Source organism: Aspergillus vadensis (genome assembly GCF_003184925.1).
Source record: "Aspergillus vadensis CBS 113365 unplaced genomic scaffold BO88scaffold_12, whole genome shotgun sequence".
Classification (NCBI taxonomy): domain Eukaryota; kingdom Fungi; phylum Ascomycota; class Eurotiomycetes; order Eurotiales; family Aspergillaceae; genus Aspergillus; species Aspergillus vadensis.
This window is the reverse complement of record NW_020292050.1, coordinates 160906-186672: the sequence shown is the minus strand read 5'-3', so window position 1 is coordinate 186672 and position 25767 is coordinate 160906. Positions and strand designations below refer to the sequence as shown.

At 47.8% G+C, this 25767-nt stretch overlaps 11 protein-coding genes across 11 annotated transcripts; 6 read left to right on the top strand and 5 right to left on the bottom strand.

The window, feature by feature from the left end:
* Positions 1 to 52: 52 nt before the first annotated feature.
* BO88DRAFT_388916 (DNA polymerase epsilon noncatalytic subunit) lies at positions 53 to 2682 on the bottom strand. The gene has a single exon (XM_025704889.1). The coding sequence runs from the start codon at positions 2435 to 2437 to the stop codon at positions 197 to 199; it is 2241 nt and encodes a 746-aa protein (XP_025562547.1). The 5' UTR covers positions 2438 to 2682; the 3' UTR covers positions 53 to 196.
* A 333-nt stretch (positions 2683 to 3015) lies between these two features.
* Positions 3016 to 4441, top strand: BO88DRAFT_425717 (SHNi-TPR domain-containing protein; the record flags this gene model as incomplete). Its single annotated transcript, XM_025708853.1, has 2 exons — positions 3016 to 4065; positions 4154 to 4441. 2 exons carry the CDS (start codon positions 3016 to 3018, stop codon positions 4439 to 4441), a joined length of 1338 nt encoding a protein of 445 aa, XP_025562546.1.
* A 449-nt stretch (positions 4442 to 4890) lies between these two features.
* Positions 4891 to 5589, bottom strand: BO88DRAFT_425716 (yippee/mis18 family protein; the record flags this gene model as incomplete). The annotated part of the gene is made up of 1 exon (XM_025708852.1): positions 4891 to 5589. The coding sequence occupies one exon, from the start codon at positions 5587 to 5589 to the stop codon at positions 4891 to 4893; it is 699 nt and encodes a 232-aa protein (XP_025562545.1).
* A 431-nt stretch (positions 5590 to 6020) lies between these two features.
* BO88DRAFT_462978 (ornithine decarboxylase antizyme) lies at positions 6021 to 7137 on the bottom strand (the record flags this gene model as incomplete). Its single annotated transcript, XM_025711233.1, has 4 exons — positions 7072 to 7137; positions 6775 to 6968; positions 6320 to 6723; positions 6021 to 6231 (listed from the first exon to the last, which is right to left on the bottom strand). Coding segments are annotated over exons 3-4 (534 nt in total), but the record flags the coding sequence as incomplete, so codon positions are not given.
* A 773-nt stretch (positions 7138 to 7910) lies between these two features.
* On the bottom strand, positions 7911 to 10496 carry BO88DRAFT_49936 (cleavage polyadenylation factor subunit MPE1). Its single transcript, XM_025712919.1, has 4 exons — positions 9990 to 10496; positions 9554 to 9842; positions 9372 to 9472; positions 7911 to 9318 (listed from the first exon to the last, which is right to left on the bottom strand). Exons 1-4 carry the CDS (start codon positions 10159 to 10161, stop codon positions 8054 to 8056), a joined length of 1827 nt encoding a protein of 608 aa, XP_025562543.1. The 5' UTR covers positions 10162 to 10496; the 3' UTR covers positions 7911 to 8053.
* A 1241-nt stretch (positions 10497 to 11737) lies between these two features.
* On the top strand, positions 11738 to 13736 carry BO88DRAFT_388904 (deoxycytidine monophosphate deaminase). Its single transcript, XM_025704888.1, has 7 exons — positions 11738 to 11927; positions 11992 to 12340; positions 12398 to 12759; positions 12824 to 12956; positions 13012 to 13099; positions 13147 to 13197; positions 13251 to 13736. The coding sequence occupies exons 1-7, from the start codon at positions 11906 to 11908 to the stop codon at positions 13296 to 13298; spliced, it is 1053 nt and encodes a 350-aa protein (XP_025562542.1). The 5' UTR covers positions 11738 to 11905; the 3' UTR covers positions 13299 to 13736.
* Positions 13737 to 14098: 362 nt separating this feature from the next.
* On the top strand, positions 14099 to 15890 carry BO88DRAFT_453834 (imidazoleglycerol-phosphate synthase; the record flags this gene model as incomplete). The annotated part of the gene is made up of 3 exons (XM_025710771.1): positions 14099 to 14221; positions 14274 to 15722; positions 15801 to 15890. 3 exons carry the CDS (start codon positions 14099 to 14101, stop codon positions 15888 to 15890), a joined length of 1662 nt encoding a protein of 553 aa, XP_025562541.1.
* A 1134-nt stretch (positions 15891 to 17024) lies between these two features.
* On the top strand, positions 17025 to 19390 carry BO88DRAFT_425711 (putative autophagy ubiquitin-activating enzyme ApgG; the record flags this gene model as incomplete). Its single annotated transcript, XM_025708851.1, has 6 exons — positions 17025 to 17215; positions 17289 to 17397; positions 17453 to 18240; positions 18300 to 18444; positions 18501 to 18968; positions 19019 to 19390. The coding sequence occupies 6 exons, from the start codon at positions 17025 to 17027 to the stop codon at positions 19388 to 19390; spliced, it is 2073 nt and encodes a 690-aa protein (XP_025562540.1).
* Positions 19320 to 21124, bottom strand: BO88DRAFT_435556 (RlmE family RNA methyltransferase; the record flags this gene model as incomplete). The annotated part of the gene is given in 9 exon segments (XM_025709519.1): positions 19320 to 19597; positions 19658 to 19739; positions 19808 to 19969; positions 20027 to 20437; positions 20496 to 20522; positions 20594 to 20644; positions 20700 to 21008; positions 21028 to 21034; positions 21069 to 21124. 8 exon segments carry the CDS (start codon positions 21122 to 21124, stop codon positions 19698 to 19700), a joined length of 1065 nt encoding a protein of 354 aa, XP_025562539.1. The 3' UTR covers positions 19320 to 19597; positions 19658 to 19697.
* Positions 21125 to 21449: 325 nt separating this feature from the next.
* BO88DRAFT_405087 (OST3/OST6 family protein) lies at positions 21450 to 23018 on the top strand. The gene is made up of 4 exons (XM_025706791.1): positions 21450 to 21924; positions 21980 to 22077; positions 22133 to 22488; positions 22565 to 23018. Exons 1-4 carry the CDS (start codon positions 21580 to 21582, stop codon positions 22744 to 22746), a joined length of 981 nt encoding a protein of 326 aa, XP_025562538.1. The 5' UTR covers positions 21450 to 21579; the 3' UTR covers positions 22747 to 23018.
* Positions 23019 to 24014: 996 nt separating this feature from the next.
* BO88DRAFT_341254 (Rft-1-domain-containing protein) lies at positions 24015 to 25758 on the top strand (the record flags this gene model as incomplete). The annotated part of the gene is made up of 4 exons (XM_025703093.1): positions 24015 to 24264; positions 24319 to 24742; positions 24795 to 25063; positions 25187 to 25758. 4 exons carry the CDS (start codon positions 24015 to 24017, stop codon positions 25756 to 25758), a joined length of 1515 nt encoding a protein of 504 aa, XP_025562537.1.
* Between the last annotated feature and the right edge of the window lie 9 nt (positions 25759 to 25767).

Genomic DNA, 25767 nt, shown 5'->3' with positions numbered 1-25767 from the left:
TGTCGGAGTGTTAAAAAAGGAAAATCATTTCTATTGTGACCTATAACAATACCCGTTCATTGCATGATGCGAATGTAACCGCTCACCGTATGTCAAAACACAAATGTATATCTACATAACACCAAGTCGTTAACCTCGCAAGAAACAAAAGCTTTTTCTAGCACCTAGAGCATAAGTTCCGTCACGTACTCCCCCGCTACAAGCGTTCCTGCTGTACCCTGCCTCGATTCTTGATGGCATCATACTCAATCCACCGGACAAACGATAGTTCGCCCTCCGGAACAAGCCGGCCAGGATTCATCACATGGCAGCCCTCATACGTTATGCAAAACGGCGCGGCCTCTGGATCTGCAAGAATGATTGCAGTTGGCAGCGGATACAGCTGTAAGGAAGAGACGTAGTCCCACAAAACGGGCCGCAAAGAAAGCGGGAAAGGCGACAAAGTGCCCTGGTCTAGAATTGATTTCACAAGCTTTCGAGCGAAATGAGTTGTACTCGGGGCTGGATTAGAGTCCATGCTTGTCTGTGGGCTCTGGCTGTGAGGTTCGAGATGGTCGGTAGTCTCCCCAGGAGACGCGAGCGAGTCTTCAGCCATCGCGATGTCAGCGCCGTGGGAGAGGTTTACAGCGTTTCGTCTCAACCTGTTGGAGATATCGTCTCTAAATATCGCAATATCATGGACAGGCCCGAATAGGGTAAGGCGGGAAGGATTTGAAGTCCATATTGCCTCCCCAGGAGGCCCAGACGACTGTGAGGAGTCCGACTGCGAGTTGGCAGTAGCAAATGCACGTTTCACTCTGGTAGTAAATAACTCTGGAATCGAATGGCGGGGGATTGGGGAAGCCGCGCCAGCTGAGAAAGCTGACGGCCATGGATCATTGTCGCCCGGAACAAATATGAATGTCGAGTGCTGCAACAATGAAGGAAACTCCGACAGTATCAAGGAGAGAGCATCAAAATGTTCTTTGTACTCAATGCTGCCCGCCTGGCCGCTGCTGTTTATAATGGCTTTCTGCACGAAATTCCCCGTCAGGACGAATACGCTTGGCCGCTCCTCCAAAGGCAAATGGTGATAGACGCTGAAGACCTTCCTCAACGCGTCCAGAGTCCGCATATTATCCAGATTGACCTCCCCCAAAGCAGCCACCCTTAACCGGCGGTCGCCTTTAGCTACATCTCGCAGAAAGTTGGTTTCAATCTGCCTCATTCGCGGACCACGTGCACGTTCACTTCCGACTCCCAGAAAGTCAATCCATCCAAGTCCTCCACTAGAACTGACCTCTCTGCCACTCTGTTGGTTGTTCATCCCTAGAGATGTCTCCCGCCGCTCACAGGGAGGACCGCATATAGAAACGCCCACGAAAACTCCTCCAATGGCACCCCCAACCCCGGAATTGCCGCCTAGAGTGGACCCCCTAACATTTTCCTCTTCTTCATATATCCCATCAACAAGGACAAACATTCCTGGAGCGAGCCAAGCTCCATCGTCAGGTACCATCCGCGCGTGTCTAAGATCCAAGGAAATACTCCCCGTCAGATCGCTCAGTGTTAGGTCCCCCGTTGGGGACGTTGAGAGTAATCCTAGAATAAGGTGTGATGTGCCATTTCTCCCGAGTAAATTCGCGATCGGCGTGAGCTTGTAGCCTTGGGTAAGCGCTGAAGCAGATGATGATTGCCGCAAGATACGCGAGGGACCGGACGGTGATTGAAATGACTCATGCCGAAGCAGACGTTGATGGATAAAATTGTAACGATCTCTAAACAGATTCGTCCTGTGGGAGGATGGAGGGAATAGGGTGGGCCTTGATCTTGCGACTTCGAAGTACTTCTTATCCGCATTATAGGTCAATCGCGGTATATCAAATGCCTCGATAACTTTAACCCAATGTCTCGGGTGTGAGGGTACATCAGAAGTTTCTGCTGAACCTTCTCCTTCCAACCCTGCCGCTGCATACAATGGCGGATCCGCCCTAGAGCGTCTGGTTCCTTGGCCTGGGCTTGTCGTTCTCGAAGGGACCTCATCTGACGTGGCGTGCTTCCCAGAGACAACCCTTCCCCCACTCATATTGCTCTCTAGAGTCTGGAGGATAGCTTTCAGTGAGGCGCCTTTACCTTCGTCGACAATGACACCACCGCCAGCTTTCTTCCAGGCTTTGGCCACTTCATCGAGTACTCTTTCTGCGAGACCTTCTTCGCGCCATGCCGAGCCACAATTCTTCCCCACGAAGGTGGCTAGTGTTTGAAGCGCAGAGGAGGATATTGTTAGGTTATGCTTGCGCGTGAAGGTACGGAAGGCCACGGGCCGCAGAGTCGAAGGAGGAAGCAGTATGGGAAGGACTGATGTCCTCGTAGGCAGCGCATTAGGTCTGTTCTTTCGAAAAGGATAGGCGGGAGTTCCAAATCCGGGTGACGACGAAGGTACGGGGTCCGAGTCCATATTCAGATAGTAGATTGCGACTGCGACACCGATACTGCAAATCCGCTTTTGGCCGAATGCGCGTCTAACTGCCGGATATCATGCGGGGACAATGTCACGACAAGAAACCCTGTAGAGGTCCTCGGAATAGGTGAAGAGGGGGAAAACTCAAGGAAATGAAGAGGGCGAGTAAAGAACTAAGCACTGTTGTCAATACAATGTGATTATGCCAGCGCCGGTTGACTGATTAACCATGACCTACCTGGACGAGGCATTGACGTATGGAGTAGATCAAGCAGAACGCGTCGTGGCGGCGGTGATGGCGGCACGCGCGTCCCCCACGCGATTTGTTCCACTTTTGCGACAAACCTACATGGCCATTATCCTTGATCTTCCCAGAACTCGCTTTAAGCACGGGTCATCACACCAGACCAATCCTGATCAAAGGCACCATAGCATTCGCCAGAGTAGCCTCCTTTCGTGACACTTCCCTTTCCACCCCGTTCAATTTTCCACCGCCTATTGGAGGGGTTTCCCTGTCGGGTTGGTTCTGGTTCATTCCTCGTCCATTGTATTACCATCAACCACACACATCCACAATGGAACCAAGTACATCCCCGAAAGACGATAGTACGAAAACTCAAACATCTTTGGACGACCTTGTCAAGCAGGCTGCCGCCAAAGATGCCATCAAGGATTACAACGCCGCTGCAGAGCTATATTCTGAGGCCACGGAACTTCAAGCAGAGCTCAACGGAGAATTAGCGCTGGAAAATGCAGATTTACTATTCGCCTACGGAAAAGCTCTCTATAATGTTGCCGTCAGCAAGAGCGACGTGCTTGGGTCCAAGGTAGCTGGAGAATCACAGCCGAGCAGCGCGTCTGTCGAAAGGCCATCCGCTGCGGCAACAGCCACAACCACGGGCATCGTTGAGAAAGCTGTCGCCCAGGGCCCACCTGAGAAGTCCCCGGGAGCCCAGAAGTCAAATACTGGTGATGTTCCAGCTAAGCCATACTTCCAATTCACTGGTGACGAGAACTTTGACGACTCGGATTCGGAAGACGACGCCGACGGTGAGGAAGCTGCGGCCGATGACGAAGACGACTTTGCCAATGCCTTCGAAGTTCTTGACTTGGCGCGCGTACTATACCACAAAAAGATGACTACGTTAGAGGAGGGAATCGGCAAAGGCAAATCCGCAGATTTACCTCCAGATCTCAGACACGTCAAAGAACGTCTCGCGGATACGTACGATTTACAAGCGGAGATCTCACTGGAGGCAGAAAGGTTTTTAGATGCAGTGACGGACTTGAGGACGTCTCTGGATTTAAGGCAGTCTCTGTTTCCGATTGAAGATCCTTCTGTTGCAGAATGTCACTACAAGCTTTCTCTTGCCCTAGAATTTGGCTCCGTCAAAAATGAGAATGACAGTTCCCAAGAGGACAGTACCCTCAAAGGGCCGGTCGACGAGGAAATGAGGGAAGAGGCCGCAGCTCAAATGGAAAAGGCTATTGAAAGCTGCCGTCTAAGGATGGATCAAGAACAGAAGAAGTTGACGGACGATGATTCATTGGATGAGGACAGGGTGACCGCTATGAAGAGAAGAATAGCAAATGTCAAAGACATCATAGCAGACATGGAGCAAAGGGTAAGCAACAGCCTTCTTTTCAAATTCCTTTATCGCATACCCTTTCTACTTCCTTTACTTCGGCTACAGTTACTGATTACGTCGACAGCTCGTCGATCTTCGACGCCCGCCAGTATCTGCTATTGAGAATAGCGATGCAGATAACACAATGCTGAAGGGTATTTTGGGTCAGATCATGGGGCATTCCCCTTCGGAGCAAAAGGCTCAACTCGATGCTGTCACGAGAGAAGCAAATGACCTTTCTGCGTTCATCAAAAGAAAACCTGCGAGCAATAAGCCACCCCAGAAGAGTGACACTGTACCAAAACGAGCGGCTCCGGAAGAGGGCGCGGGAGGCGATACAAAAAGAGCACGAGCAGGCGATAACCTTGAATGAACCTGGGTATACTGATCGTCAGAGGCATCAACGTGTCTGGTGCTCTGTCTATCAACCCTTTGTAGCAGCTAGAAACCACCTGAGGAAGTGATCTATCATGCTAGCATTTGCTCAAAGGTTTCGAGCATTAATTCGGATATGATACCCAATGGAGCGAGGCCGCAGAAATAACTATACATTATACAGAAATAGCCACCACGTTATCTGTGAATTATATCGTGATACCACATGTTATTATTATTACTGATTAAGGTGATTCCCAACAAATCCACAAGGGAGAAAAGGAGAATAAATCAAAGAATCAGAGCCGTCTGCTGCACAAAGCAAGGCGATTTCATAGCAAACAACCCCAGCTGGCTCAATCCGAAAATGCGGGCTGTTGGGCCATACTTCATTCAATCAAACATCATCCCATGATGCTTCATTAGACGCAGGAGCATAGCTCATTATCATAGGGCTGTGATCCCGAAAAGAGAAGACCGGCGTTCAGGCAATTTGCGATTTCTTCGGCGTACAGCCAACCCAGGGGTCCAGATCCCAGAGAATAAGTCCTCGCATTCATCTTCGTTCTGGCTATCAAATTCTATACTGTTCGAAGGTTGGCCATGTCCAACCTCGGTAGAGCTGGTATACGCTGGGAGTAATGCTGTTTCAACAAAGGCGGGTGACTCCCAAAAAGAAGATATCATTACCCTTTCGGTCTCCAAAATGAACTTGCCGACCTTGTAACGTTGCGATTCTTCTTCAGCAGCGATATATTTCCAGCCGAGCACATTTCCGCAAATGGAACAGTTGATGTCGCCTACTGTGTGCGCACCAGTGACCAGTCTCCGCGGCACGGGCTGCTGTATCAACGTATTTAGAAGTGTATCGGTTGGTGAAGGTCTTCTAGCGAGCGCAGGCTCGCCGGACACAAGATAGGCACGGCCGTAGCGACCAGTGAATCCTTTGCTGATTATCTGCGACGTCAGGCATATATCTGCTGCACAGTGTGAGCAGCGGATGCATGAGACATGGCCCTCCAGATAACTGGCGTCACTTGGCTTCAGAAATCGTCCGGATCCTTCTTCCGAAGATGGCACTCTGGACCTCACGCTTCGCTGTTTGGTTCGGAAGAAAGATGGCTGGAGCAAGAACTTAGGAAACATAGAGAGAGCCTTGGGTATAGGATCTTTGCCCTGTGAAATACGTGAACAGGGGGGCATGTGTAGCGACCAAACGGCGAGAGCATCAGAGAATGCTGCTAGTTGTTATCATAATTCTAGTACCTCTAGCATAGAGGAAGAGGCAGATGTTACTGTGAGGTATAAATATGGAAATGGGTAGGTATCATACTGAGGTCATCACCCGCTCCTTGGCGATCTAGCGATCGGAACGAGTCATGATATGGTCAACTGACAAAATATAGTTATAGATCCCGGCTAATGTGCTAACTACAAATGTGAGGCCATTTTCGGCTTGACTAAGGAATGGAAGCATAACCCAAGATCAATACATATAAAAGGATTATTCATGTCATTTGGCCTTTGCTCCTTGTTAGAATTAAGTGAACTAGCTGTTTGGTTGCCTACAGCTAAACCTCCGCATCCAAGAAAAGCCATTTAGTGCTAAGCGAGCGTTCGACGTCTCTTGCACCACTCCACGGTTGCAAAGTAGTCAAACTGAATCCGCACCAACCGAGGTTCCGTACAGCTTCTAGTTCAACTGCATCGTGCGAACGGGGTACACATGCCACAATTCGGGGGCACCCAAAAGCAGATATATTAGCAAGTTCAAACAGGGCAATTAACCTTATCGGGAACAAACACGACAGTATGTTAGTAATATCCACGGGTTTATACCTCGTCTACAATTAGACGAGAACATTGGTGCACATACCCTGTTTTCAGACCGTGACCGAGTGCGTTCTCTGCAAGGAAAACAAACAAGGTTGGTTCACCGCTCGCATTGGTTACAAAACCACGGTGTATAGTGTCGCTGGTGTAATCCAACAGCTCAAACCACTGTTCAATCGGCATACTATTGTTCGGCCGGCTTTGAGACGCACCTACCCCAAGTGACTCTTGTCCAGCGAAGCTCCTCTCACCAAGGAAGATCGCAGACAATGTGTCACAGAAGAGCCTCTCACACTCTTCCGGGATAGTATGCATTGCCTCCCCTTTATATTCCGGTAATATATTGCCCGGCCAACTAACCCCCATGCCTGGAGCGATGGAGAGTCCAAAGGGAGGACTTGGAGATGTCTTTGACCCCGAAGGGACCTCAGGGATACCACTGTGTCCCTAATAAGATGATCAGAAGTTAGCAGGTAGTTAGGAAGTTTAGACCATAACGATCGATTGCGGAAAGGGGTATCGTACCGGCCCCCGCGGTAGTGCAGTAGTGGAAACTATCGATCACGGAAGTGGATGACTTGACGCTGTAACAACTGGCAAGCACGCTAGCCTGGGGATGTTTGTCGAGTGTACACTGCAACTGATTTCGGGTGCTACTGTTGTGATTCGATGACTTGGCCATGATGATGGATCTTATAAGTTGAAGATTAGATGTGCTATCTTTCGGGACAGGTGGGGGCGACTTGAGAATACGTATAAGGGTTCGGGTCCACTGGGTAGTTATCTTGTAATAACCTTCTGACAGCCGCGATAATGTTAGGATGCAATGACAACCGGTGCGGAAAGGTGGTGCAGGTGTACTAGAGGTTGGATGGTAACTAAGTAGGGATGGGATAAACTGGGGTGGTCTCCCGTGGATTCCTGGGACTAGTTACTACGGAGTACTAAAATGACATGTGGGGCTCCATTAGTCAGGCCGGAACATAAATAACTAGTTATTGCGTGCCCGGTAGTTATCTATAGCTTTTTTTAATTAACATAACCAAGTAGCTAGTATGTTTACTCTTGTCATATGATCAGATGCCCAATGCTGTTTGTATAACCTATACATCTCTGCTGCTTAGAGGAACGTAATTTTACATAGGTAATCACATTTGAGAGGTGGTCTATGTGGAACCTCGCAGGATCCTCAGGTGGTTATGCATATAGATAACGACGGATACCTTTGCCCACAGACAATCATATACACATGAGTATCTGATAGGGCCCCCAAACATTGTAATGTAACGAAATTTAAATGTCCTTCTAATAAAGCTTTGGTTTTGATGGATGTTATATCTTGATTTCACGAAGGCAATTCCCATATGTGGATACCCAATGGCGGAGCGGCTTTGATCTCAGACCGGCCTCATCAAAATTACTATCTACGACCACTTCGCAAGTTATTTACGCATCGGTAGTCGCTAGACTTTTCATCTGGCAAGTTGCTTAATGTGGCGCTAATATTACATTGTGTACATTCAATTGCACCTTCAAATAACAAGCCCGTTAGAGCTGGAACCATCTCCCTTTCAACTCCAACAATGTGCAAATTTCAAAGGGGCAAAGCCTGCAACATGCACATGCCCACATGACAATGAATCAAGTAGCAGTTATGAACGCCGATGAATACAAAACGAATAGAGAATGACGGGGTGAACAGCAAGACATATCGGAAAAAGGGAGACCTGAGACCTAACAACCGCGGACACGTCGAAGTGAGTTTTTATCTACCACCTCAGAGCTCTCGATAGTCACTTGGTCGTATCCTCCGGTGTCTCGCTTGGTGCCGTTGTGGATTAACAGGTTGCCGAAAATAAGCCGTATCTTCTTCCCTGGCAAATGGTGTACTGAACGTTGTTCTCTGTTGATTTGAAAATCGACCTATTCCGGGACCTTGCGCAAGACCAGGATTCGGTTGAAGTCCCATCATTTGAGGCATGTGGAACATGTTCATAGATGGCTCTCCGACGCCGTTGTAAAGATTCGGTGTGGCATAATTGTTCACATTGTCGCCATAGATTCCTGGAGCAGGGCTAAAATTCATAGCATTCATAGCATTCCAAGACTGATCCATGTTAGGTGGGAAACCACCAGACGAAGGAACACCCATAGAGTTCATAGGATCAGACAATGGCATTGTAGGCATCCCCTGGTTCGGCATGAATCCAAAATTCCCGAACGGCATCTGCTGGCCGAAAGGGAAAGCTGGAAACCCGGCCACAGGCCCAGTAGCCTGTGTATTTTGTGAATCGGCCTTGTCGTTTGTCTTCAGCTTTTTGGACAACGAACTAGGACTTGATCGAGCAGCAACAGTACGGGGAGGTTCATCTTCAGCAGGTCTTTTGTTCGAAGCTGGTTGACTAGGCGGAATTGGTGGCGAAGACTCCGTAGTTGCAACAGGCCCTTTGCCTTGCATGGCCGATTTATCAATACCGGGACCATTGTCATTTGCCTGTTGCTTGTCCTTCTCTTTCTTCGAATCCGCTTTTTCAGCTTCGTACTCTTTGATCTTGCTGATAGCCTCATCATCAACAGTAAGATTATCGAGTAATACTCCCTCCGTTCCACAGCCAGGGCATACAAAATCGCTCTCGATTAATGCATTGGTAATACAATCATTGCAGTATGTCCTTTGACAGCACGGAGTTCTAGTGGGCTCTAAAAACATTCGCTTGTCAATCGGACACTCTAAACCACGTGCTTGCAGTTCTTTGCTGTACTCTGCTGCGGCTGCTTCTGCTGCGGCTGCTGCAGAGGCTTTGGCTTTTTCCTGGTATAATTCCCAGGCTGCCTTGTCAGGCTTAGCTATGACAAAATCGCCATCGGCATTAACCATGACACCTGTGTTCCTCGGATCCTCGTTTGAGCCGTCCAGGGTGAGGGATTCCGGCTTTTCGACCTTGGTTTGTAATGAACGGGGTATACCGGTTGATCGTTTTACTCTATATTTCCCATCAAATTTGGGGTCATTATTTGTGGGGCAAGCTTGGATCCAATGGCCTGATAGTATACCGTTAGTTTTAGCTTTCAATGATTATATTAGAACAGCTTGCCTTTCTCACGACAGCGGTAACATAAGTAGCCGGGGGGAGGGGGGTGATCAGGAACATTCACAGGTCTGCCCCTTCCACGGCCGAATGGAACAGGGGTAGCGCTATACCGGAGACGAACTGTCAGTACCAGAAGAGGAGGGGAAAAAAAGAAGAAAAGTCTTACTACATATAGACACACTTACTTTGCCATTTCCTGCTGCTGTTCTTTCCATTGATTTGCTTGCAAATTGAACAGTGCATTGATCTTCTCTTCCTCCGTCTGGGCATTGTTGAGCTCTAGAACACCGTTGCTAGTATTGGGGGATGCTCGAGCCAAGGGAAATTGTTCATTACGGGGGGCACTGCGCGCATTGACTGGCATTTTCCCGGAAACATAACGAGCAGCACCACCCTTCCCTGGGCGTGATGCAGGCAATCTCCGAGCGATGACGGACGTAGAACGCGGTATTATGCTGGTGTCATCGTCGTATTCTGTCCCATAAAAACAAACGGTCAGTCCCCAAACATCATTTCTCTTAACTTCAACCATGACCTGTTCCCGCTTGCCATACGGGTTGGGCGGACCAAGGTGGATATGAACGGTAAAACCAAGGCAATCAGTTTCCAGAATCTACTAACCTTCTTTAGTATCTTCATTGTAGATAGACAGCTCAAAGTCAGTCCCGTCACCCAGTCTACTCTGATTGATAATTTCTCTTTTCAATTCGAAGACAGAGATACCGGTGCCATCAAAAGTCACCCTTGAAGGCTCCTTTTGAGACTTGAACTTGAAGTGAACAGAGGATGACATTGTATTCAATTGCACGTCAATGATGGTGTTGCGAATGTAATTAGATCAATAGAGGGGTGCCACTTTCACAAGAGATACACGAGAACAAAGGCAGACAAATGATAACAAGCAACAATCGGAACGGTTGGCAAATTGCAGATGACAGTATGACGTATAGCCTCACTCCTGTCTCAAATGCTTAGAGTTCGTAAACCAAGTATCTATCGAGGGCTTTGCTCGAACTCAGTAGATTGAGGAAGCGTCTTGAGTGCTGCGCGGCAAGTGTTCGAATCACTGCATACAAACAAGGTGTAAAGTCCGGTGGATACAGAGACGAAGCCAACTAGTCTGCAGTAAGATAATGTGAGTTATAAAAAGCTCCGCGGGCCTTGCCAGTATAACAAGCAGCATCAGACGCCGCAACCCATCTAATTCGCGCTTGCGACCGAGCACAAGAGATATGAGTTCATGTAATCTTCGTTGAGAATAGCCTTGGGGCACTTCCACGAGTTTTGGGCGATCAAGGCATGGAATATTATATACGACCAAAGTGGATGAGACTTAGGGAGGCAAAGATGCAGCGAAGGTAAGAGGGCCTTTGAAAGAGAGATATGCGTGCAGGTTTGGGTGCGGGAGACAACGGCGTCACAGTTGAATTGACCAGTATAAATTCAAGGGGAAAGACCCATATATGACGAGAGAAAAGCAACTGGGTAGAAACAAGGCAATCTTCAACAATCAGTGCATTCTCCAGGACATGTGCAAGGGTATGATCAAAGCCTGGAGAGCGATTCGGGAACAGTCTTCGTGGTGGCGAGCTAGCGCATTAGGTCACGTGATTCTGCGCCAGATGTGGAAAGTATAGGTTGCCTGCTTACTCTGTAGAGACACTTTGACTTTCCTAAGTCATAGTACTGACATTATCTTCTGGTACGTGCTTTTTGATGGTCAGGAAGTAAAGTGAACATATGTATTACAAACTTCCTAAAGGGTGATAACTGTAAGAAGCACCGTTGCCGAACGGAAATGCGCTAAAAGTATAAGGGCCAGCAATGTAGTTAAGTAGTTAGCATTCACCTTTTCTTTTTGGTGGAAAAACTTGGCATTCCGCGTATAACTAAATGACTAGGTGCCAGAATCGATCACGGCTTACTACACAACTCAATATGTACTGAATAACACAGGAACCTCGCATAAAATAGGCTTCTGAGGAAAAGCGTGCGCTTTCCTGTTCTTCCCTGTACATCATTGAATCCAGCCTGCCATGCATTCATGTTATGAAGGTGTAAAAGATTGAATGCAGTACTACCGGGTAACCAATAATTGGGCAATTAACAAGAGCTCTACGGAGGTGCATAGCAAAGGCTTGAATGAAATCATTACTGGCCAGAGACAACAGTTCCCCCATGTCTTGAGAGCAATTTGTGCCAGTTGGCCAATTTGAGCCGCTACTGTTTCAAGCTTGCTTTCGTATGGCCTGCAGTTTGCTCAAAATCATTGAGCGAAAGTGGGGGGAGGTGAGCGGGTAATTATTCATGTGTGTATCAATCCGTTTATAAGTTACATGTTCCTGGCACTCCGTACCTGGTACCTAGATGTACATGTGAAAAATTCCCTACGTATCCAATTCGCCCAGCTTAATGCGACCTCTGCATGCCCTCCTGTCCAACCCAGGATCCAGCCCCTCTTCCACAAACTCGGGGACGCGCACTTATCCATTCTTCCTGCCTTTGACATTTACACTGGCTTTACCAAGCAGGTAATCATGTTGATAGGCCTATGCGGAGGTTAGCATCTTATCAAGCAGCGTGTCTTGGTGTCTTCAATATATGCTAATACTATGCGGCAAAGCCATATGTTCTGGGAAGCATGCTGTCGCAGACTATCTGATACAGAAGGAGGGCTTTCGACTTCTCAAATTGAAAGATGTCAGCTCCCTTCGGGTAACTGATGAAGCCGACGGCGATCGCCAATTACAGGCACTGGAGTCTGCAGAGGATGAAAGTAGTCCGCCACCGCATCTTATATTTGAGGACTCTAAAGCCCTCTTAGACTTTGTAACCAAACGATGGCAAGAGCATTGGGTTACAACAGACATCTGGGATGTCACTATCTTAGACCGTTTCTTTCAACGCCCCTTCTTCCTTCTAGTTAGCGTTGATGCGCCGGTGAGCTTGAGATGGAAGCGATTTGTGGACAGGTCTGGATCCTTGATAACCTTACGAGCATCGTAGCTAAGCTAACGCACCATCTGTAGATGCCGGGATAGGCTGGTTGAACCACCGCCTTTGGAGAGATTTGTATTATGGAATGACAGACATCTCTACGACAAAAATGTTGGACGCGCATACCTCACTGATCGGGCACAAGTACGACTGTTCAATTCCTCTTCTTCATTCGATGAACTGCATGCGGCTCTCAGAGCCCTCAATCTTGCCGACGAGGAGCGGTTACGGCCTAATTGGGATCAGTATTTCATGGAGCTGGCATCTTTAGCCGCTCAGCGAAGTAACTGCATGAAGCGAAGGGTGGGCTGCGTGCTTGTCCGTGACCGTCGTGTCATAAGCACAGGGTATAATGGAACCCCCAGGCACATTAGAAATTGCAATGAGGGCGGCTGTACGAGACCTAAAGATTACACATTGTACTATTGATTGAATGTACAGGCACTTACTATGACTAGGTCCAAGGTGCAACCGTGGTGAGGGTGGAGGTGTGGGTTTATCAACATGTCTCTGCCTCCATGCCGAAGAGAATGCGTTGCTAGAGGCCGGAAGAGAGCGCATACGAGAGGGTGCAATACTCTATTGTGACACGTACGTCTATCCCCGAATTTCTGAAGATGCACGACACATTGCTTAAGCCGATTAGGTGCCCTTGCTTGACATGTACCGTCAAAATTACACAAGTTGGGATAACAGAAGTTGTATACTCGCAAGGGTATAATATGGATAACGATGTATGTCCTTTGCTGTCCACACTTTGTCGTTTTGCTGACCATATAAGAGCGCTGCTATTCTAAAAGCGGCCGGGGTAAAACTTAGGCAATTCTCTCCGGTACGGGCGCTCCCTTGGCACTTCACCAGTCATCGCTAATATATTGTTGTCAGCCTCGAAAGGGGCTCATTTATCTAGAGAGCTCTGGGGGTACTAACTAGGTTTGTACGGCCCTGATATGGGTGCTACTCGGACGAATAGATTGGAGTTTATTATCTCTCCAAATTGCATACTCCTAAGTCATGGAAATTAACAAGTCCGGAGATGAGCCGGTTATGAGTGTATTGGAACTCATATTTCAGATTCTGTCCCGCTTTAGCACATGTCCACCTGCAGTACTAAGACGCTACGCAGTGAATACATGTACGTACTACGGAAACATACAGCGCGGGGAGGGGTATAGACTAAGTGGTAATTAAGGCCTTCTTTCAATGCTCATAGCAAAGGCGGTCAACGTTCATCAGGTCCCACCGTCCGATTTACCGGCAATAATGTATTAATCGGTACCAAAAACCGAACATGCGAATAGGGTTTACTAGGGAGTGAAAGATAAGTGAACTAGGGGTTAGAGGTAAAACTACAGACTACTTTGAGAGGGGCATATATGGGCAAGAAAGTCATAAGAAGGAAGAGCAAGATAGAGGATAGGAGGAATGAACGTACACAAGGCACTAGTGGAGATCAAGATCACAATTGGAAACATACTTACCTACTGAATTAACGTAACTAAAAGTGGGTTGTTGCGAATGACTCAGCCCGGCATCGCCAGCCATGGTGGGGTGAAGAAGAACAATCTTCCCAAGTCAAATTGCGACTTTTCCTATTCTCAAGGCAATAATCTCAAGGACCTACTGCTGGGAGTGGCCGCAGGAAGATTGACCTTTAAATCAGCGAAGACCTATACTTATGCTCATCGTTTCCAGACTTACTTACACAAGACATTGATAGAACGCATGCCACGATGCCTACAGTACATCTGCTAGATTACGTCGCCGGAAATGTCCGCTCCCTGGTCAATGCGATCAACAAAGTCGGCTACGAGGTGGAATGGATTAAGTCTCCAAGTGATTTGAAGAATGCGGAGGTAACCAGGATGATGTTACATTTTCTTTAGTGTAGCGCTGACTATTTGGCAGAAACTCATCCTACCAGGTGTCGGTCATTTCGGCCATTGCTTATCTCAACTTTCAGAGGGAGGCTTCTTGGATCCTATCAGGCAACACATAGCTTCTGGAAAGCCATTCATGGGGATTTGCGTTGGTCTGCAATCACTCTTTGAAGGGTCTGAGGAGGACTCCGATGTTCCGGGGCTGGGATTGATTCCGATGCGGATGCAGAAATTCAATCCCGACACTAAGAGTGTACCACACATAGGCTGGAACTCTGCTATAGACACCAAGCTTGGGTCTGCGGAGAATCGGAGCTTCTACGGATTAAGCCCAAACAGCAAATACTACTATGTCCACTCTTACGCAGCTCTTTACACCCCAGAGCTCCTTGAGAAGGACGGCTGGTCAGTCGCCACAGCTACTTACGGCGAAGAAGAGTTCATCGGTGCTATTGCGCGAGAGAATATCTTCGCGACTCAATTTCACCCGGAGAAAAGTGGCCAGGCTGGATTACGGACTATTAGCGCCTTCCTAAATGGTGATCGCTTCCAAACGCTTACCCCGCAAGCGTCGCTCTCCTTGGACAAGAAAGATGGTCTGACACGTAGAATCATTGCCTGTCTTGATGTGCGCACCAATGATTCTGGTGACCTCGTCGTCACGAAAGGAGATCAGTATGATGTCCGTGAAAAGGATGGGGTGGATACAGGCGGCCAAGTCAGAAACTTGGGGAAGCCCGTGGACATGGCCAAGAAGTACTACGAGCAAGGAGCTGATGAGGTCACATTCTTGAACATCACGTCCTTCAGGAATTGTCCTGTTGCAGATGCTCCCATGCTGGAAATCCTCAGGAGGACTTCAGAAACTGTTTTCGTGCCGCTGACTATCGGGGGCGGTATCAAGGACACTATTGATACAGATGGCACTCACGTCTCAGCTCTTGATGTTGCGACGATGTATTTCAAATCCGGTGCTGATAAAGTCAGCATTGGTTCGGATGCTGTTATCGCAGCAGAGGAATATTATGAAGGAGGCGAGAAGCTGACAGGCAAGACGGCTATAGAATCTATATCCAAAGCATATGGTAACCAGGCTGTGGTCGTGAGTGTGGATCCTAAACGTGTCTATGTGGACAGCCCAGAAGATACCAACCATCATACAATCCGGACAAAGTACCCAAATGCCGCCGGTCAGGCATTTTGCTGGTACCAGTGTACCATCAAAGGTGGCAGAGAGTCGCGAGACCTCGACGTCCGACAACTAGCGAAGGCGGTCGAAGCAATGGGTGCCGGTGAACTTTTGCTAAATTGCATCGACAAGGACGGAAGCAACAGCGGATTTGATCTGGAATTGATAAATGACGTGAAAGCCGCTATTAAGATACCAGTAATCGCCTCCAGTGGTGCTGGAAAACCCGAACATTTTGCAGAAGTCTTCCAAAATACTACGACTGATGCTGCCCTAGGCGCTGGCATGGTAAGTAGTAGTATTCCGTTCAACCCTTACGAGAACCCGTCCTGTCCTGGTGACTGATCTTTTATCCACCCTTTACAGTTCCACCGAGGTGAATATACTGTCAGCGATGTCAAACGTCACTTGGACAATGGAGGATTCCTTGTCCGCAGGCCTGAAGTGGGCAACTAGAGTTACACTTCTGACCCATCATGAGACTTTTGACCACATCAATATTCTTGGAGCACGAAACAGCCTGCAGGCTACATAAGCACGCTCTGGCTTCTAATAAACTGACATACTCGGTTTACCGAAAGGACCCTGCGTCTGACGGAAGACTCACTCTCGGAATACTGAACTCTCCGCTTAACTGAACTTCACCTGCATATGTACACGGCACCTACGGGTGGGTGAATATACTATTGTTGAATCTGCTATCTCGCTTGGCTAGCATGTGTGTTTTGCGAATGTCTTTACACCAACAGAGGAGGGTAGGCGTTCATAGTGGGAAGTTTGCGGCTTTGCGTCACAAGGCTCATATCCGCTAGTCCTCATACGGATCTCTGTAAATATGCATTTACCCTTCCACATCTTATCTGTGAGACCTCTATAATGTAAGTGAATTTGTTTGAATAAGGCCAATGGTCAGGAACGTCTATGGACAACTGATGACGTAGTTAGCGAAAGTCCGGGACGTCTCAGGTTCCGAGTTATGTCACAAAAGCGAGTATTTCATATGAAGTCTACACGTGGTCACTATGATATTTTCTTGAGTATTCTTGTAGAAACCACCGCCAGAGGTGTTTTGCATGCCAATCTAGGGTTGGTACCATTGAGGTTCCTGCAGCAACATATAGTAGAACCACTGCGTAGCGACACATGTATATTACGATGCAGTACTAAGGAACACTGTATCATGTACCTTACTACACGAGTAATAAGTTATTGGTAGCTTTTAAGGTAGCGGAGCGCAACCCCCCCCAAACCAAATACAACAGGCCGTACCAAGGCTAGAACGTACGTATCTTAACCCCAAGGGTGGGGTAGTTAACCAAGTTACTAATGACTATACCTTGTGACTTCTTGCCCCACCACAGATAAATAGATCACCCCCTCTTCCCAGCAGACACGCTTAAGGTCCCCTCACCCCTACAATATTTCGAGTATATAGCGAAAGCACTGTAATTGTGCGGACGCTGTTCTGAGATCGCTACACTCTTAAGATCAGTTCATGCACCGTGGAATATGGTCCTACTTACATAGCTCCTCTTTACTCGAGGAACGCAACAACGTCATACCCTACTTTGAAAGGAGATGAGCTCAACCATGCGCTACACTCCGTTCGCTTCCGATATAGAGTTCCCGTTCTATACGGCTTTGTCATCACTTAAGATTAATCACGACAAACTTGACGATGCTGCCCGTAAAGTGCTAGGTCTCTATGAGGTTCGATCCACAGACCTCCCTAATGCCTCCTGTCGAATGCAGATACATGGGAACGCCCTGACAACAGATGAGTGAGTTATGATCTACTACGGGTATGGGTGTTTACGAACAATAATATATATTGACAAGCCGCCTGGTCACCAGAACACCGGCTGGGTTTTATCGAGCTGAAGGAGTGATCAAGAATGTCAATACACTTGAGGAGTATACAAACATCGATAAGGCACATATTCTCCAGCAGTCCGCGAAAACGGTTAGGCACGCACTTATGAACCAATCAGGATCATACTAACTTGTAGACATCCTAGGTCTGGGATGCTATATGCGATGGCACTATTTATTCGTGCCCCTCTTTGCTTGCGTCATTCTTCATTTTGTCGTACGCGGATCTAAAGAAATACAAATTTCACTATTGGTTCGCATTCCCGGCACTGCACTCGAGCCCTTCATGGGCCCTTCTCGAGAGGACCGAGGAAACTGTCAACTCCTGTCAAACTAGAGAAGCGGTGTCACCGGCTGGGGGTCTAGAAGATCCTGAATTATCAAATCTCGTGGAGACGGTCAAGACGTGGAGCTACAGTGTAGAAGACCGCCAGCGAGGGTTTTTCTTGGCCAGGAGACTTCATGGTGCCAGAAATGGGACAATTTACGAAAGCAACTCAGAAGTTACCGACAAATTTACGGAATCATTAAATCACGATGGCCCACGGTGGAGGATTGCTCCTCTCCTAGCCTACGAGGATGGCTTTTTCAGAGATGCGAGATTTGAAGACTGCTTCGTCTGTTTCGCTGATCCTTCAAACTATGAGGATGCACCCGGATGGATGCTGAGAAATCTTCTGGTACTTGTAAAACGACGATGGGGACTCAATAAGATCCAGGTACTGAGATACCGTGACATGCAGCCGCATCCCAGCCGCGGTCATTACAAAAGCAGAGTGTTGACTCTGCAATCGGACGACATACAAGCAGCGGCTACTGCAGAGTCGCAAAGTTCGACCAAAGACATGCCTAAGGTGACCGGCTGGGAGCGTAATCCAGCGGGTAAATTGACAGGTCGCTTCGTCGACCTCACAGAGTACCTGGATCCTAAGAGGTAGGGACACCATCTTTTTTTATTGAGACTCTTGTATCATATACTGATACAATCCTCAGACTAGCCGACCAGTCGGTCGATCTAAATCTGAAACTCATGAAATGGCGTATCAGCCCTAATCTTGACCTTGATAAGATCAAGCGCACCAAGTGCCTCCTATTGGGGGCAGGAACCCTCGGGAGCTATGTTGCGAGGAATTTGATGGTATGGAAACCGCAGGAGATCTGAGACTATGTATCGGCATCTGATAATGAGAATAGGGCTGGGGGGTGTCTAAAATCACCTTCGTGGATAATGGATCCGTATCGTTCTCTAACCCTGTGAGGCAACCACTTTACAATTTTGTCGATTGTATAGACGGCGGGGTGAAGAAGGCTCTTCGAGCGTCTCAGGCCCTGTTGGAGATATACCCGGGAGTCAACTCTACGGGCCATGTCCTCTCTGTACCCATGGTTGGACATCCTGTCATTGATGCTGAAAAGTCTCGGGCGGAGTTTGATGTACTCCAGAGACTTGTTGAAGAGCATGATGTCATTTTTCTCCTAATGGATACGCGCGAAGCACGCTGGCTGCCAACTGTCATGGGGAAGGCGGCTGGTAAGATAGTTATGAATGCGGCTCTCGGTTTCGATTCGTATGTGGTTATGCGGCATGGGATTAAAGCGATTACAGAGCCATCAGCAGAACTCGGGTGCTACTTTTGCAACGATGTCGTTGCACCGATGAACGTAAGTAAAACCACTCCGGCCTATATATCGCTATGCTAAGAGTTGGAAAGTCTGTCAAAGATCAAACTCTTGATCAGCAATGCACCGTTACTCGACCTGGTGTGGCGGCTATAGCTTCGGCGTTGCTGGTAGAGTTGCTTGTTTCCCTTCTTCAACATCCCCTGGGTGCTGCAGCACCGGCCCCGACCTCGCGCAGCGATGATCGAGGAGATCATCCACTGGGGCTCGTGCCACATCAAGTCAGGGGATTCCTTGCGACATTTGAAAATATTCCAGTCACAGGCAGAAGCTACAAACACTGCAGCGCTTGTTCAGATAACATCACCCGCGCTTATAAAGAGGACGGTTGGGATTTCGTTCTAAGGGCTTTGAATGAGCCCGGATACGTTGAAGAACTGAGCGGTCTCAAGGAGGTTCGTTAGTCCATTATCTCCATTGCGCCTTCCTTTTTCCCTTGTTCCATGTTATGCGATCTCTAGCCACCTCCGAATTTCCCTGTCTTTTCGGATTCAAGTAATTTACTGACACTATCCCAAGGTGCATGCTACAGCAGAGGCTGCTCTTGCTGATGTAGAATGGGATGAGGACTCCGAATCAGCAGAGGAGATATATTTGAGCCCGGCTTGATGCTAAGGAGTGGAGGGCATGTTAGTTTGCAAATGCCATGAAATTTCAGCACCTCATCATACCATGTTTTATCAATTGCCGCAGAATCCCTTATTCAGGGTACTATTTTCGACTGAGACCAATGAAAAAAGATTCTTTGGATTCCTGCGCAGATGTTCAGTACTCTGAAGGCCTATTTATTGCTGTGTTTGACGAGGCGAGTGAATGCTTACATTGCGCGAAGATTCCGGTTTAAGGCGATGGACTTTCCGAAATAGTTCCCTGAGCTGTTCCTCTAAGGCCTTATCTTCGGCTCCTTGGTAGAATTTGCAGACGAAATGCCCTCCATTGCGGAGAACTTCTTGGCTGAACTGCAAAGCTGCGTGGCAAAGATCCTATCATCCATCAGCTGAGGGAAACCATCGAAGCATAGGGCAAGCTCAGCAACTTACCATACTACCTGCATGGTCTTTGAAACTAATGCCGCTTGTGTTCATCATCCTGTTATACGGATCACTTAGACTTCTTTTCCCAAACCCAGTCGTTTGGAACCAGGGAGCGGACATATCGCTTAGGACAACATCTACCGAGTATTTGCAATCCCATTGCTTGGGATCTGTTTGCTTATCAGAGCTCGCGTTCTCCCCCGATTTGATTTGCGTGTCATCGTAATCGGCATCCAAGATCGTACTTGGAGGGTATGGCCTACCCCTATTGGCATCGCGCACAAATTCTCGAACATAGGCCTGGATGTTCGGGTCGAGGAAGTTGCCTTGAATCGTAGATACTCCTTTAGGGGGCTGGGCCGGGATAATGTCAACGCCGAGGACGCGGCCGTGTGGTTGCGTTCTAGCTACTGCTACCTGGAGTGGTGTTAGCCAAGGTGCAATTGGCATAGTCTTCACTCTGCACCTAACGCACTTGGGACCAAGAGCCAGGAGCATAACCCTAAATTGGATGGATCATACTGTCAATCAACATGGCCCGAGTTGAGGCATCTGTGATTGTGGCTATCATACTAAATCAACAACCGTTTGTCCGCTCTCAAATATGTGGTATTTCTCGTCTATCTATTCAAAGAAATTATCAGGATGTATAGGATGGCGGGTCATGTTGGTTAAGTACTTGAAGGAGCTTGAAAGCCGCGCGGCTTTTCAGGCCCTGCACTGCTGCTTCCCTTGTGAAACGGTCCTTGAGCTGACGGGCTTGCCATCGTTTTGAGGATGAAAATCGCTTCAGTGTCTGAGAACTAAGTAGGCCAATGCCCTGTGTTGCAGGCGAACACTTCATAGATGGAACGAGTAGCATGGTTGCAGCATTGGCAAACTTGGATGGAATAAAAATGAGTGACGTGCGGAAGGATGCCCGAGCGCTCCCGCGGAAGTGGTAAATTGGGCGGGACTTGGTGTTACTGCCATTCATCATCGATAGTGGCTGGCACAGTACCACAAACCAATTGACTACATATTATTAGTGAACACAGGACATTCTAACTATTCATCTACTGTGGTGCTGAGACAAATATCCATGACGTATAGACCTTCATCCATCTTGTGGCATACTAAACCCTCTACAACACTACTATCGGGTAATTATATTGTATTGGCGCCCTACTTGGTTGTTGAGAATAGGTTTGCAGGGAAGGCCACTATTAATTGATCGGATAAATTATAGATAGATGACTCTATCAAAGAACAGCGGCCTTTGTTCCACCCGACCGAGCGGCAATATGGATTCAATTAGTTGTCTCCTGCTTTACAGTAGTAGCTGTACCCATGTACTTTGTAGCTACCGTCTAAGGAGTAAGAAGTATGGAGTACCCGCATAGCGACCCGCTCAGCGGTACGCGTTGTGGACACCTATCATCCTAGGCTTCTCGGATATGTAGTGCTGCTCCGCTGCCTATCCATCCATGAACTGTCTACGTACATGGCCAATTTCTTCGCGGATTGCTGATCCGCCTCCTTTTGACCGCACGAACTGACGGTTATATTGTCATGCCAAAATGAAGCTCTTTAACCTTTTTGTGTCTTTTCTCTGCATGGTCACTTCCGTTTCTTGCGGCGCCGCAGACACCGACAAATTCGAGAGATATCGTTCGCTCTCTCGCTCCGCCCCAATTCAACTGACCGATTCGTCGTACGAAGACATAACATCTAAGCCTCGCGACTATCATGTTGCAGTGCTTTTGACAGCCGCAGATGCTCGCTATGGGTGTATCCTTTGTCGCGAATTTCAACCTGAATGGGAGCTCATAGCACGAAGCTGGAACAAAGGTTCCAAGCCCGACGGACTTCAAATGCTCTTTGGGACCCTTGACTTTTCCGATGGAAAAGGCACCTTTCAGAAGGTATTCAGCGAAAATATGGCCTAGCAGTCTGATAATCTCAGCTGACATTGAGTAGTTGATGCTCCAAACTGCGCCTGTCCTCCTGGTCTTTCCTCCTACCGTTGGCCCCTTCGCCAAGATTGATGACGCACCTCTGCGATTCGACTTCAGCGGGTAACTATAGACTGAATTTTTTGGTCGATCAATTATCACTGACTTCGACCTACAGCCCGATTTCTGCTGAACAGCTATATACATGGATGAACCGTCAGCTTCCAGAGGGCCCGAAGCCGCCACTTGTTCGTCCGATCAACTACATGCGACTTGTCTCCGGCATAACCATTTTGATGGGTGCTGTGACGCTTTTCACGGTTTTGTCACCCTATGTTCTTCCCATTGTTCGCAACCGGAACTTGTGGGCTGCCTTCAGTCTGATTGCCATCCTCCTATTCACAAGTGGCCACATGTTCAATCATATTCGCAAAGTTCCGTATGTTGCCGGAGACGGTAGAGGGGGTATTAGTTACTTCGCTGGTGGATTTTCAAACCAGTTCGGCATGGAGACGCAGATCGTTGCTGCTATTTGTATGTTGCCCTTGATCACATGCATACATCTTATCTTATACGTGATCTGATACCAATTTGCTAATCGTGTCGTCAGATGCCGTCCTGTCTTTTGCAACAATTGCCCTGGCAATGAAGGTGCCCCGTATCGCAGACAACAAGGCACAGCAGGTAGCTGTGATCATCTGGGGTTCCATACTTCTTGGTATGTACAGCTTCCTTCTGAGTGTGTTCAAGACGAAGAATGGAGGATACCCGTTTTCCCTTCCGCCATTCTAAAGGATTTCCGATGTATATTATCAACATGAGCTTTCCATCCGACCAGATGTGAAGCACATTTGCTGCGGGTTAGCGGTTTTTCTCGGGTAGTAGCTGTGTACTACTTTTTGAACTGCTTTTCTTCGTTCAGCTCCTCCGTTGTCGTGTATTTACTATATAGTACATGGCGGAACAACTCTTCTTTTCAATGTGACCAGCTAGGAACCCTGGATTCAGTATAAATTTCCATATTAGTCGGTCGATGTGGGGTACTATAATGGCAGAAGGTTCGCAAATTAGTTATCTTGAGAGTATTGTTGTTAAAATGGTATGAATCGTATGCCTCAAGAGACTGGTCTACAGTGGGCTCATCTGCAATTTCATTGCAAGCGAGTCTGAGAGGTTTCAAAGGTTATCGTGACATTGCTGAGCCCAGTATAGTAGCGGCATGCTCACTCCAAACTCTGCAATTCTCACATAGAATTATTGAAGCTCAGTATGGACTAAACTTGCAATCAGACACACAAGGATCAAACTCCAATTACCTTGCACGGTGTTTTGACTTGAACTAAAATAGCCGCCGCTACAGCCAACCCCCGAGGTGCTTCCTTGGATGCAGGCAGTGTGAATTTTATGTAGCTAATCCTTCTTATGCAGAAAAATCAATGGCCAGTGGCTCAGTGTTAAAACACGTGGATTTGTTTCCTTTATCAACTTCGGATTGAGTACGAGGTCTGCGCATTGCAAGTAACTACCAGAATAGAATGTGACTCTTCCCATGTGCTGAAAACCTGCGCACAACGCTTCAAAAGCATCTCATTAGAACACCGAGTTTTACAACACAAAAGGTACACAATTAATCGTGAGCGTAACGCCTATCATTACAGTTTGTCGTATACACTTAGCCAATGCTGCCCTTGGACTGTGCCTGTGCTATAAGACCGAAGTTGAGGAGCTTAGACACTGGCAGATAAACGCCAGAGCACGGGAACGGGAACTACCACAAACTAGTACGCAGAAAGCACGTGGCCTTTTCGGCGGGACCCATATACTTCTCTGCCAATGCTGAGCAATACGTATTCGGACTTCTTTCACAGAGCTTATTCTTATTTTATCCTTTCTCCCTCTTCCCGACAGGGGGTTGACCAGTGAGATTCAATTACTCTGCTGTAAGTCCGGGCTGCAGGGCCAGCTTTACGAAAACACAGAGATCCTTAGATAAGAGAGCCATTGATGCCCGCGGGCTTTATCCTGTCTACATGTCAGCAGTAGATGAGAATGTCAGCGCAATGCTGGCATCATCAGCATCTGGGACGACGATGATGATTATCGTTCAACTGGCCTCGAGGATTTTCACATTCACCGCCAATCAGTTGGTTTTGAGGAGCTTACCTCCTGCCATAATGGGTGTTGCGTCCCAACTGGAGCTATACTTCATCTCGATATTATTTTTCTCCAGGGAAAGTATCAGAATGGCTATACAAAGACAGCCATTGCAACTCAAGCCCCTCACCATGTATTCCCACAAGGACAGCACTGGTACAGCCCCCAGCAATGATGTATCTGAAGCCCGAACCATAGCTTCGCAGTCAGTAGTGAACATGTCCTACTTGAGCCTTGCCTTGGGGTTCTTGTTCGCTCTGGCATTTGCTGCATCTTATGTACAGCTAGCATCGAGAGAGGTGTCAGAGTTACCCTACTACTATGCAAGCGTGATAATCACCTCCATTGCATCCCTTATGGAGCTCTCCACTGAGCCCTTCTTCACTGTAGTGCAGCAATATATGCTACACAGACAACGTGCAGTGGTTGAAATGAGTGCAGCCTTTGTAAAAAGCCTTACAACCTGCCTTGCCTGTGCGTGGGCTTCCAGAGCCGGCCACAGCATTGGCGTGCTCCCATTCTCAATTGGTTATCTCTGTTATTCTTCCACTCTCATCTGCGGCTATATGCTAGCCCTGTCGGGGGTTACAGACGCGCAGAAGTTTTCTATGCTTCCCACAAAGATAAAGTCAAGGTAGGCCATGGGAAAGTAAACTTACAATATCCTATCTGATGAAAATGTCCAGGGACACATCAGAGTATTTCATGGGAAGATTCTCATGGCCGATGATAGGGCTGTCCACAAATGTGTTCTTTCAATCGGTGATAAAACATCTTCTCACCCAGGGTGATTCAATGATGCTGGCAACAATGACGAGTTTAGAAGACCAAGGCATATACGCATTAGCCTCTAATTACGGTGGTCTCCTAGCTCGCGTCTTGTTTCAGCCCATTGAAGAAAGCAGTCGAACGCTCTTTTCCTCACTGCTAAACTCTGGCGGGAGCGGACATCTACGTGTGAAAAACGTCGATGCTGCTAAAACTCAGTTGACAGAAGTTCTCCATGCATATAGTCTGATGGCTATTGTGGGGTTTCCCCTCGGTCCAGTTCTGGCACCTCAACTGCTACGTCTGTTAGGCGGGCGCATCTGGGCTTCTCCCAAGATCAGCAGCCTGCTTTCACTTTATTGCTACTATATACCATTTCTAGCTTTCAACGGTATAAGTGAAGCATTTGTCTCATCGGCAGCAAACTCGGCAGAACTACGCAGACAAGCGGTATGGATGGGGGTGTTTTCAGCATGCTTTGCATCTGCCGCGTACTTATTCTTGAAAGTCGGCGCTCTCGGTGCCCACGGAATGGTATATGCCAATATTGTCAACATGGCAGTTCGCATCGTCTGGAGCTTTTCCTTCATTCGGACATTCATGTCTCGTCACGGAAGCGGTATGGCTATTGCTGAATTTAGCCCACGGCCGCTTACCTGTATCGCCAGTATCACGATGTCTATAGTTCTTACCTCAAAGGGTCTATATGCTCTTGATGTCTATAACACGACAGATGCACTGATACTTGGAGCTATGTACATTCTTCTCGTGTATGTCTCACAGTCTTATTTACATGCAAGCCACAGTCTAATGGTGTGTATAGGTCTTATCTCGAGAGAAAATCTTTGTTCATATATTACACAAAAGCCCGCGAGCTGGTGAATTGCAAAA